The sequence below is a fragment of the Eschscholzia californica genome, unplaced genomic scaffold (assembly GCF_041429995.1).
Source record: "Eschscholzia californica isolate CP2 unplaced genomic scaffold, dmEscCali1.0.p SCAF_4, whole genome shotgun sequence".
NCBI lineage: Eukaryota > Viridiplantae > Streptophyta > Magnoliopsida > Ranunculales > Papaveraceae > Eschscholzia > Eschscholzia californica.
In genome coordinates, this window is record NW_028238461.1 from 4,308,282 (window position 1) to 4,320,520 (window position 12,239).

General features: G+C 35.0%; 1 protein-coding gene across 6 annotated transcripts; it reads left to right on the plus strand.

Moving 5' to 3' along the window:
* The first annotated feature begins 7,574 nt into the window (after nucleotides 1-7,574).
* Nucleotides 7,575-11,218, plus strand: LOC147541775 (uncharacterized). 6 transcript variants are annotated; one of them, XM_086633402.1, is made up of 6 exons: nucleotides 7,575-7,808; nucleotides 8,511-8,606; nucleotides 9,231-9,373; nucleotides 9,658-9,834; nucleotides 9,984-10,043; nucleotides 10,654-11,218. In XM_086633402.1, the coding sequence occupies exons 2-6, from the start codon at nucleotides 8,516-8,518 to the stop codon at nucleotides 10,825-10,827; spliced, it is 645 nt and encodes a 214-aa protein (XP_086489528.1). In that variant the 5' UTR covers nucleotides 7,575-7,808; nucleotides 8,511-8,515; the 3' UTR covers nucleotides 10,828-11,218. The 6 variants fall into 6 exon arrangements, with proteins under 6 accessions (XP_086489528.1, XP_086489529.1, XP_086489526.1 ...); XM_086633403.1 differs by having other exon boundaries at nucleotides 7,673-7,808; nucleotides 8,511-8,597; XM_086633400.1 differs by having other exon boundaries at nucleotides 7,676-7,804.
* Nucleotides 11,219-12,239: the final 1,021 nt, after the last annotated feature.

A 12,239-nucleotide genomic window follows, 5' to 3' on the forward strand; every position in this document is an offset into this window, starting at 1 on the left:
TAGTATGCATTTATTGCAGAATTTTGCCTTGATATTTTTATGCCCTTGAGGTACTGGGGCATGCCTATTTCTATGTCTCACTAATTTGTATCTAGAGAATTTATGTTAATCAATTACAGATCTTTCAGCTGTTCTCCATGATTGATGGAACAGTGATAAATGTTAAAAAAAAAATACAAAAATAAGACACCAATTTTAGATTATTTCCAACTACTTTTCGACTGGTTAAATTATTTTTCTTTAACGCGTAATTTCATTATTTAAAATAGATTTAATTAAGTTTATGAACATCTCAGTTAACTTACACAATTTGTAAATGTAAAGTAATGTGAATGAAAAGAGAAGGCGACAACTCCAACTTCTTAACAAATAAAAAAAATGGAACTTTGCCCCGGCCCGTTCTTCGGCCGAATCTTGGCAGGTGACGTGACCAAACAAGAAATAGAGAGTGACATACGGCATATTCTTTTTCTTTTTTTCTTTTTGAAAACATATTTCATTCATAAAGTGATTAAATCACTGATTTACATGGATAAATTGATTATTCCTCTCGATTCAGCGACATGAGAGTTATATAAGTAAATTCTAAGAACTTCGAATGTAAAGTACCTCATGAGGTGAGAGGAATTGACTAGACTTTGACGAAAAGAAAGAAGAAAGGATCCTAAAGATCACATATTAAAAGACCCTAAAGGTCGACAAAATTATAACAGTATTACTAATAAAAACGAAACACGATGTTATCAATCCCCTTTCTTTGCACGAATCCGTTTTCTATTCGACTATTCCTATCTCTTTGTGTTGTAGATGAAAAAAGACTTAATCTCACTAAAATTACTTGAATAGAAGAAATAGACTGCAGAAACCGAATACGAACTGCTAGTAACTGCCGAAAACCGCCCAAAAAAATAGTTGTTACTACCCTGTAAACATAATCAGAGATTATACCGATAATCCTCTTCAATATTACTTAACCAGATCTCTTATTAGGCAAGGAAAATTGATGATCTCTCACGGAAAAGTATCAAATCTTAGGTTTTCAAAATGATTACCTAAAAGGATCAGAAATTTTTAGATATTATGTGTCTGATCCAGATCGAATCCAGATTGTGTGTAAGAATAATAGTATTAGTGGTAGTAGTAGATGGAGATGAAAATGAAGGAGATGAAGTTGGTGAAGTAGTTGGTGAACGAACGGTTTTACTGTAAAAGAGAGAGAGAGGGGGAGAGGGAGAGAGGAGAGAGAGAGAGGCTATAAAGAAACTATAAAAAGGTTCTGGCGAAGGGTCCGCCGGAAAAATCTTCAAGATCTGAAACGGTTTCCTTTTAGAAACTTAACGGCTTCTTTTGTTGATTTGAGAAGTTGAAACTCTTTCAGTCCCTTCCCTCACAGACTGATTTAAATTTAGTTTCCTCCAATATCTAATTCCCCATACGGCACATTCTGTCATGGTTGATAAATAAACCCTAGTGGAATGACTTCACAAAATATTAATATTGATGGAGTACAAATAATCCAATTATGGAGTCAATCAAAATAGGCCGACCAAACCACAAGACATGACAACATTTCCATGTAAAAAAGTTAAAGACAATGTCTTAAATGACTTACTTGATTTAACATGGTGCCAGCCCCTCTAGGCCAAAGTAATGTTTATTATTATTATCAAATGAATAACATTCTTCTTTCACCAAAAAAAAATGAATAACATTCTTGTACTCAATGAGGATTTAACTCACAAGTGGTGTTTGTTTACTTAATAGAGATTCAAATCTCAAATCTAACTCAATATATAAATTGACTCAAGGTCAAATTTAAAAATGTTCTATTTGATTTTATTTTATTTCTTGAGGAGTAATTGGTAATTAAGTTTATTTTCTTAAAAAATGATGATTGAGCTTCTAGTTGTACTTACGATTTTTATCAAAACTTTAAGATTCTGTTTGGCTTGTCAGAATGAAGTAAAATTATCTGATATTGATTTTTGATAGTTAATCTCTATCAATCTTATTCATGACCAAAAACAATAAAACAATTTGTTGCATTTAACGCAAATCACATTACGAGATCGTTCTTCTTGGTATCATGTTATACTCTATGGCTCCAAACATAGCCTTAAGTTTTTTTGACAAATATGGGGTAAACTAAAACTTATTGGTTATTGAGGAGGGTAAGCTCAACAATTACTCATTATTCTTGATTAATCAAACATATTTAAGGCGGTAAAGCAAGCGAAACTCAACTTTCTTTTCTATCTAATTTATGTCTAATTCGTCCGAATGATTGACTCAAATATGTTTGATTAATCAAACATAACATAAATCTAAATTAGTAAGTCATCGAACAAACTGAAATACCAGTTATACTTGTCACTAAAACAAGTTTTTGCTCAAACCTCAAATTGAGACGAGTCAGACTCGTAAATGATAAAAACAAACACCACCTTACTCTATTGTGAAAAATTATATATTGATGTCTATGTATATGCCATTACTAGCTACTTTATCTGCTAGCATGTAATGTAATTAAAGAGTTGGATTACATTTATGTTAGTAATGAAGTGTTGATTGTCAACTGGGTTTGAGTTGGATGACCACAAACTTAAACATTTCCATTATAGAGCGTACAAAAAACATAGATCATTCCATTTATACTTCCAAGCTAGATAGACCATAAACAACATTCATTTTCTTAACCTAGTTTGTGGTAGTTTACTTAACTACTAGCATTACATTTTTTATCCAAGCTAGATAAGAACATGAACTTGATCTCTCTCTCTCTCTCTCTCTCTCTCTCTCTCTCTCTCTCTCTCTCTCTCTCTCTCTCTCTCTCCTTGATCATCCCAACAAAAGATAATTAAGATTAATATAAACATGATAATTATGCTAGTTCATCTAATTAAGCAGCAGCAGTACTACTACTACTACCTTGACCACCACCAGATCCATGAGCACCAACCATTGACAAGAAAGCCTTCTTCATTATCACCATTGAATAACAACCACTAGTACTTAATATAGAATTAGGTGGTGGTGGTGATGATGACCCAAACTTAGAATCTTCAATATGGTCACCTCCCAATCTTGATTCAAAAGAAGAAGAAGAAGAAGAAGAAGATGATGATGATGATGAAGATGAAGGTGTAACATTATGGGTATTATTTTTTCTTAGACCAAGTCTTGGGAAAATGGATTTAGAAGGTTTTCTAGTGATGGGTTTTTTCTTAGAATTAATAAGATAGTAAGAAGGAGGAGGTGTAAGAGGTGGAAGAGAAGTGTTAGAAAAAGATTTTTTAGGTGTACCTGGTCTAGACTCCCAGATAAATGGTACTGTACCAGAAGCAACTCCATAATAAACCCTAAATGAGTTATTAGTCATGGATGAGTTTTCATCTTTTGATAGCATTCTTGAGTAAAACTTATCTTCTTCTTTGATCTGGACCGAGTTTTTTGGTAGATCAGAGCTACTAGAAACCATCTTATTGCTTGGGTTTGATTCAATGATTTAGTAATGACTTCTTTTAGGGTTAGGGAAAATGAAGAAAGAAAGCTGATTATGAGATCTATATGAATAAATGGAAGAAGAAGAAGAAGAAGAAGAGGACAAGGAACTACTTATAAGGAAGGTGTAAATTAAGGGAGAAATAGTACCCAGAAAAGAATACCCTGGCAAAGTGCTAATGGAGTTAGTGTTTTTGCCAGGTCTTGGAATAATTTTGATCTCTCTCCATTGATCCTCTCTCTATATATATATATATGGAGAGAGAGAGAGAAGGGTTATATTTTGACTCTCTTTCCATCTCTCTTCTTCTAGAGATGAATATCATATTGATATAATTATTAACCAAAGATTGTAGTTTTCTTCCACTTGAACAAGTCTACATGACCCGCCTCCTCGGACTCCCTCTTGAACTGCCTGTGAGAGAAACAAGTATGTCTCTCTTCACGTCACTGAACATGTGAGAGGAAAAAAAAAACTAGTTTGACTTTCATGGGGTTTTATTTTCAAGGGGTATCTAACTTTTCTTTCTTCCAATAGAATGATCAGTCGTTTCATTTCTGTATGCTGACAACCTTACGGTAAAAAGAAAACGTGAATTTCCTATAGAATTTACTTCCAGAAGATTATTCTTTATTCTCAAAACCGCGGCCTAAAAGGAATAGTGGAGATGTCTGTATAGAGTAAAAATGGTGGGAGAATTTGTTTGAGTATAGTGAGTTTTGAGCTAGGAAGATTGTAGCAGTTGGATATAAATATTAAGGATAGGGACAATTGAGGTGGACCACTGGAATTAAATGATAATAGTTAAGATTCATTAAATTTGGGGACTAGAGTTGGTTATAAGCTTATCATATACTAGCATTTAAAATTGTGAAAACTAAGTAGTCAGTCTTTCCCTCTCATGTTCTAGTTTACAGAGAGAGAGAGAGAGAAAAAAAAACTCTTTGCTGATCTCACAGGACATCATGTTTTAATGGCGAAATTATCGGCGCCAGAAAATCCATAAACACGTGCAGTCCTTCAAATGACACGTGATATTCCAGCTCCTTAGATCTCTTGTAGTACTTGTGAATTGGTTGCCGCCTTGCTGGTACATAATGAATGTGTTTCTCTTATGTAGTATATGGACTAGAGATTAGGAGAGAGTGTGCAAAGGACCCAAGACAACCCATTTTATGAAAGAAAAATTATACGCGGACGACCAGATTTAGCCATTTGTTACAATAACCTCCTTTTAAACTCGAACTCTCGTGCACTCTCGTCATCTTCTTTATGAAACCAGGGGCGCTGCCACCTTCGGGGCTCTAGGGGCAAATGCTCCCACAACCTCAAGATGGATTTAAAAACCATTTTCCTCCTTTACGCAAAACATATATGAAAAAAAAAACATTTCTATTGGGACCAATAAATTACTAAGTCCAAACATAGCCAACCATATAAGTTTGTAACGATGTCTTGGCATTTTTATGTGGAAAAAAAATTATTTGATACTTGTTTTAATGTAACCATTATTCATCTTCAAAAGATAAAAGTTTGCAAAAGATACCTATGTATTAATATTCGTATTTGAGTCAAATTCTACAAAATAAAAATAACATATGTGATTACTCTTTTTATGATATTTGAATTGTTTTTTGTTTTCCTAAAGAAAAAGTGCCCCCATACAAAAAAAACAGATCTGCCCTCGCCACTGTGTGAAACGCCTCAGCTTTCAAAGGCTTAATTAGTCAAAATATCGACAATCTAATCTTCTGGTTTGCAAAACTTCAATGATCTCATTTTCTTTCACATGATCATGTATTTAATAGTATTTAATGTCTATATGCTTCCTTCTTTTGTGAAAATTGAATCTTTTGTTGAAGAAACGGTCGACTTGTTGTCACAATGTCCACTTGTTCTCACAAAATATCTTTGTAAGGTTTACTTACTTTTGATTAAGGTTACCGAATATACGTCGCCACCAGACATCTTGAAATGCGGTGGAAGTAGTTGCCATATACTCGGCTTCAGCAGTAGAAGGGGAAACAACTTCTTGTTTTCTGGATGACCAAAAAGTTACTCCTCATCCTATGGGAGAACAACCATGTTCATAAAAAAAAAAGAAAAAACCGGATGTACTTTTTCTAACTTTAACGTCAACCGACCAATATCACTCTCCGTTTACCCAATAAATCACAATTATCAACAGATTTATTAATATACCATGACTTTGAGTAACTTTTATATATCGCAATATTCATATCGGAACTTCCAGATGGTCTTCATTGGATTGGTCTATAAACCTACTAATAGTACCAACTCCAAATGCTATACCGGGTATAGCACGCCCCTTCTCTCATGTGAGATTATTTTCACACGTTCCTTCACGTGTGGCGTGGTTAGTCTAACACGTGTTTTTTTTTCGGGTGACGTGGAACACGTGTGGCTTTTTAACTTATCACGTGTGGACCTAATTCTGATACCATGTTAAGTTTGTGGGCATCCAACTCAAAACCAACTGACAAGGAGTGTAGGGGACCCTAGACATTATATTCTTGGTTGCTAATTAGCCCTTCTTTCATGTGAGACTCTTCTCACAATTTCGATAGAAGGTTGGTAGTTTGCTCACCATTGCCATTTTGTCCAAGTGCAGCCTTGCTTCAACAAGAGTCTTGGTAGGATTGAATATTTCCATCTTGAACCGTGTAAGAATATCTCTTGCTTATTTCTTTTGCAAGTCGAGCATCCCATCATCAATATGCATAACTTCAAGTACAAGAAAATAAACGACGAGTCCCATATTACTATATTAGTCATCTAAAACTCACTAGTCATATCCTCACTAAATTCAACAAACATGATTGGGTTACATCCTTAAAAAGAATCAAGTTGGAACATATAAGCAGGTCTGTAATGACACTTACAAAATCATTTTTCTTGAAACATGAATCGATCCGAGTATAACAAGCCCTCAGTATTCGTTTCAATCCATATAAAGCTTTCTTTAACTTTGGGACCTTATCTTCTTGTCCTCTTTTCACTTAACTAACATGTTCATCAATGAATCCTTCTTCTTCAAGTTGTCTATTAAGAAAGGCTGATTTCACATCTGTGATGTATTTTATTTCTATTGGACAGCTAAAGCAATCTCTCTCGAACGCCACAATCTATTTAGGTCTATCTCTGTACTTGGTATGGTTCCGAGCCTCTCCTAACTTGGTTAACAATACAACGGCGACCTCAATCATGACCATATTTCTCACTAGTTACGGTTCTGCACTTCACCTTTCAGCTTCCCTGCATGATTCTGCTGGCTTTGTTGAGTCTTTCAACTCATACTTAGTAAGCGACCTTATTTACCATGTGTTCGATCGCGATCTTTTCGGATTGGGGTGGGACATGACTTCTCTATCGAGAGAATATACTGGGGGGTACTTCTGGAATCTTCCGATTCCGCCTTCAAGAAATTGCGTGGCTTTTTTGAAGCTATGAGTTTCTTTTTCCATCTGGTTCTAGGGTGTGGTGTGAGCCAAATCTGGATTTGAGGTGGCGGTCATGGTTCAAGGGGGGCCCTATCTGCCTTTCTACTTGGGGGATGGTTGAGCGTAGTTGCCTATGGTCCTGCATGATCGTCTTCGGAGTACTCCTCCTTTCCACTTACTATCACGGAGAAGAATGTCAGCTTTCGAAGACACGAAATGAAGAAAACCGTTTTAATTATGAATGCTATTTTTATTTCTTCATGTATGTATCTCTCCTTTCAGTGTTGTAACGTTTCATGATTATAAATAAGACAACGATACCGCTTGTTAAAAAAAGTAGTTGTGGATATGTGTAAAACAATGTATTTTATGTTTGGAAGACTGACTAATGCTGAGAAAAACATATATTTTATGTTTGGAATACATTTTTCGCACACCCACAAAAAATTCACACACGCGTTTCTCACATGCACAAATTTTAAGTCTAAGAAGAAGTGGGGCTGGAGCTGAATTTTTGAGTTTGAGTTTTGGACCTAACTTAGGTGAGGTTGGAGTTGCTCTTAGGATAATGTGGGCTTGTCTTTTGGTCCTGGGATGGCCAATAATGATGTGAACATATTTGTGAAGAAGTTTTCAGATCTAAGGGGTGATAATTCACCAAAGATGCTATGGTTGCACTAATTATTGAGTGATCCCTTAAGTACTACATAATTGCTTGTGGTTGGTAAAGCAAGCAAAATCTACCTCCATGATTGGATAATGTTTACATCTCAAGAACTAATTAATGAAGTTTTCCTTTCTCTTGATCTTCATCTAAAGAATTCAATCAGAACCCTAATTTGTTGGTTTTCTTCCTCTTTTGATTTTCATCTTTCATGTATTAACTTCAATTTACTATTTCGATTTTGCTTTATCTGTTTATTAATATATTGAGACCATTCCTTAATTTTTGAAGCTTGCTTCTTGGCATAAATGATCTCTGAAATATTATGAACTTCACTAGTATACTTCTCTTATATGAATATCAGATGCTTCTATGTTAATTGAGTTAGGGTTTGTTTTCTGGTGCTTCTATGTTAGTTGAATCAGGGATTCTTTTCTTGTTCTTAGTAAGAATTTTTTATGAATCTTAATTTTTGAAGATTCTTGATCTTTGCTAGGTGTTTTAATGATTAGTCTTACAAGTGGGAAATTTTAGGTTTTATTTTTCTGTAAGATAAAATGGTTTGAAATTTGAAAATAGTTTCTTAGATAGTTGAGATTGAATGAAGAAAATAGTGTTGAAATTGAAGTTCAAACATAGGTAAAAGGGTTTGGCTTGACCACAGGCTATTCTTAATTTTTCTTTGGGTTACTAATTGGTTTGTTTAATTAGCTCATCTCTAATGAGTAGACATTTCTAATCCTACCATTTAGACTGAGTTAATCTCCATGTTTGCCTAGAGTTGTGAATATTTTGCTTCCCTTGGAAGGATTTTGATGTTTTCTTTACTTGTCCATGATGGAATTGTTGTATTATTGCTCATTGGCTTGATTTTTTACGTCAGGCGTTATGGGCGTGAGAGGAGGGGTTTTGTTTCTTCTTGTGTTGGGAGTTAGTTGGTTCAGCTTGGAGGCAAGGACACTAACATTAGGTATTTCAAGTAAGGCTTCTTTCAAGTTTTTAGTTTTCGTTTTGTCAAATTAAAGTTATGTTCTTGCCACAGTACTCTTCGATATTCATTTTAGGTCTAAAAAATTCTTCAGTGATAGTTTCTAGTTCTTTTACGCTAAGAAATTCGAAACATCAATTAGCTAAAACACTCACATAACTCCCATCAGGAAAAAGTACAGGTCATCAGCCCAATCAACAGATAAACCCATGTAGAACCTCGTCTGAACTTGTTGATAACAAGGTTGTGTGGCAGTTTCTTGTGGAAGGGAGGTGCTAATGATCACTCGGTTTAGCAATATCTTGTACGTCAATCACCAAGAACTAAATTTGGAACTCCAAAACAATAGACGAATAAATGAAAACACGGCCTAATGAGTTGAATAATTGGCAGATGAAAAGTTCTACAATTTTACTGAGAACAAAAGAAGCATTTCATTGTTTATATGGTTCTCGGTGAGTATCATAGTGGTACCTCGTCAATATATTCTTCTACATATGCAGATGGCATCATAACTTTGATGAAAAAAAATCTCAAGTTAATGGTGTTTGGTTACAGTTTTAGATATGTCAATGTTGACAACTGAATATTTGAATGACTAATCTTGTGGTACAGATGTGAGGGATGATAAGGTTTGCACAATGTGTGAGAAGTTCACTGCTGAAGCAATAACTTATCTCCGTGAAAACAAAACCCAGACAGAGATTGTTGAAAAACTTCATTTGGCTTGTTCACGGATGCTCTCTTTCAAACAACAGGTAATAATCATATAAACTATTCACCGCTAATGCAGCAGCTTTACCGTTTCGTTTTCGTACTGTTCATATTAACTAGATCTTAAGGTAAATTTTCGGAGAACCACCGCTTATCTGTTACTTGAGATCCACCCATGTTTGAGGGTCTTCAAAGTCATGAGTTAGCATACCCTTTCTAGGCTTTACTTTTGTTTTATTTAATTTTTACGCTTTCGGTGTTTTTTTCTTACTCCAGGCATTCTCCACACCTTATCTTATTTCCTGATCTTTCATTGAACTTTTGACAGTGCATGCTTTTGGTGGACTATTATGCACCTCTATTCTTCTTAGAGGTAGAGAAAACAGACGCTGACGACTTCTGCCAGAAGATGGATCTTTGTCACGAACAACTTCCCAATAGCTGCAAGATGTGTCAAAAGGCCATAGAGAAAGTTATGGATAAACTGGAAGATCCCGATAGTCAGGTTCATTTACTTGCATAATTAAGCTTAGAGCTTCCTTTTCTTTTTTGAGCTTCTTTAGAAATTGTGATTCAAAAGATTCTCGCATTTTCAGTCCTTTGCTTGTGACTAGACCCACTAAAAAAATTTTTTGTATCTGGCAATCAATTCAGTTGGAGATAATTGAGGCTTTGCTCAAGGCATGTAATGCGGAGAAGAAATTCAGCAAAAAGGTAAGAACACTTCAGGGTCTCGTATCTGAGATATTCAAATAACTTTCGTGTTACTTAAGTTAGCTAGGTTTCCCAACTTCGAGTGCGTCTCAAGGATTTCAGAAAACCAAATGTTAGAACAATTCTCGGGCTTTAAGACCTTGTTGTATTATATTTTCTGATACAGAAAGTATTTAAGTCATTGGTTTGGACTACAATGATTCAGTAGACCAGTGGAATGATAGACCAAAGCCCCATATGAACCGACCACAAGTCCCAGTCACCGCTATGTTTTTAAATCTGTATTGTGGTAGGAAATCCTTAACAATAACATTGAGATTTCGACATCGAAAGTCTCCTTCTCATACTTTAAATGTTTGAAATCCTACATCACCAGGCTTCAGATTCCCGATCCATAGTATACTTTTAATGAACATAGCTTTCGTCTTAGATCTATTTGAATATATCACCGGAGAACCTTGGCAAGTACAAAGCAAGAAATTTCTCGTTCATTAAGATGAAAAGTACTAGCATACGAATTGTTAACTTCTACAAGGTTTTACTATCTTCAGACATTTTTCTTTCTGCTCTCTAACCTTATCCCTTTCGCATCTGAATTATGTCCTTGCAGTGTAAGAAGCTAGTTTTCGAGTACGGGCCTCTGATAATGATCAATGCAGATCAATTTCTTGCATCAAGAGACCTCTGCACTTCCTTCCATTTGTGCAACTCTTCAACTGATGGAACCCAAAAAGTATCATTGTCATCATCCACAGAAAAAATATTACTCGTCTCCGAATCTTAAACTTATAGCGAGTAATGCCCAAGGATGAGAGAACCGGCAATGATCTCGCATTTGAGAAGAGAAGAAAACGGGAACACGGTGGCCTTTGCGTAGTTCTCATCACAAAAAGGTTAAGTACATAACGCTTTAATGCACGTTTGTAACTAAATAATTACACCAAAACATGTTTATATCTCTTCTACTTGGAAGTAATTGTGAAGTGGAAATTTCAAACACTATGTGTGTGTATAGAATAGAGTATTGGATCATGTTTGCTATCATATTGACTCACCTTTGGTGTTCACTTCTTTTGTTCTTTTTCCTTCTTTGTTGTACTCGGATGACGATCTAGAATGTTAATGAAAAATCGAGTTGTGAAAAAAGTAATAAAGTTTTTCTCGATTTGGAATTATAATATTGATATTAAGTGTTACTTGCATTTTCGCCTTCTCTTCATGTTCTATGTACCACAAAGTTTAACCATAATAGGGGCCATATTTTCAACATGTTTCTTTCCAATAAGATATTTTATGCTAATGGGTGGTTTAAGTCGACATTCATTTCATTTTCAGCGCAGGTCCTACGCGAACTTCCACCGAAGATTTGCTGATCTTGTGTCCAAAAAATGAGCACACTTAGGAGACAGTTGGGGGCCTATGTATTTGTTTAGGAGAGTGTTGTTTTACTAACATATGCATAAGAAATTCAAGAATTCTCTAGACATCGTGTGGATGTGTCTTTCCATCTCAATATATTAATCGGAATGAACAAGTGAAAGAACTTTCTTCGAAAAGATGTATTGGATCGAAATATTTTATAACAAATAGAGAAAAACAATCATAACTAAAATAATAACAATTATAAGAGGTGTCTCTTTCTTAATATTTTTCTTTTACAAATATAATTGTTATTTGACAGTTAAAATTCAACTGTTATTATAAAATGACAAGGTCACAAGAGAGAAACAAGAGTCTTTCATCATCAAGTTTGACCCATTATTGGCTTGGTTGTTGAAGGGTTGGGTGGAGTTTTTTGACCATTTGTTCCATGAGGAGACACAAATATGAGTTCATTTTTGTTCACCCATTTAACTTGGGTCTTGATACTCCTCCAGTCCTCCATGACAAAATGGTGAAACTTTATAGCAATTTTTCACATTCAGACCTCTACTGCATGCAAAAATTCCCTATTGTTTTGGATTCAGTTACCCTTTTTAACTTGTAAATTACTTCATGGAAGATTTGTAATTCATCTTACCGCTCTAAAAGGGTGAAATTGAGACATGTTAATTTCTTCGGTATTGTTATTTTTCTTCTTTGAAATGTCTCGTCTTTGTTTGCTACATTCAAATAATCATGCGCAATGATGACTGATGCCGGAACATCTTTGCATCGCGCGTGATCTATGTCACAAAAGTGATAGGCTAAAGGGTC

What these genes read in the sequence shown, in the direction of transcription:
- LOC147541775 (XM_086633398.1), top strand. Translation starts at nt 7,723, where the DNA reads ATGTTTACATCTCAAGAACTAATTAATGAAGTTTTCCTTTCTCTTGAT. An exon ending in ACTAACATTAGGTATTTCAA is followed by an intron (nt 8,607 to 9,230) that starts GTAAGGCTTCTT and finishes CTTGTGGTACAG; the next exon opens with ATGTGAGGGATGATAAGGTT. An exon ending in TGCTCTCTTTCAAACAACAG is followed by an intron (nt 9,374 to 9,657) that starts GTAATAATCATA and finishes AACTTTTGACAG; the next exon opens with TGCATGCTTTTGGTGGACTA.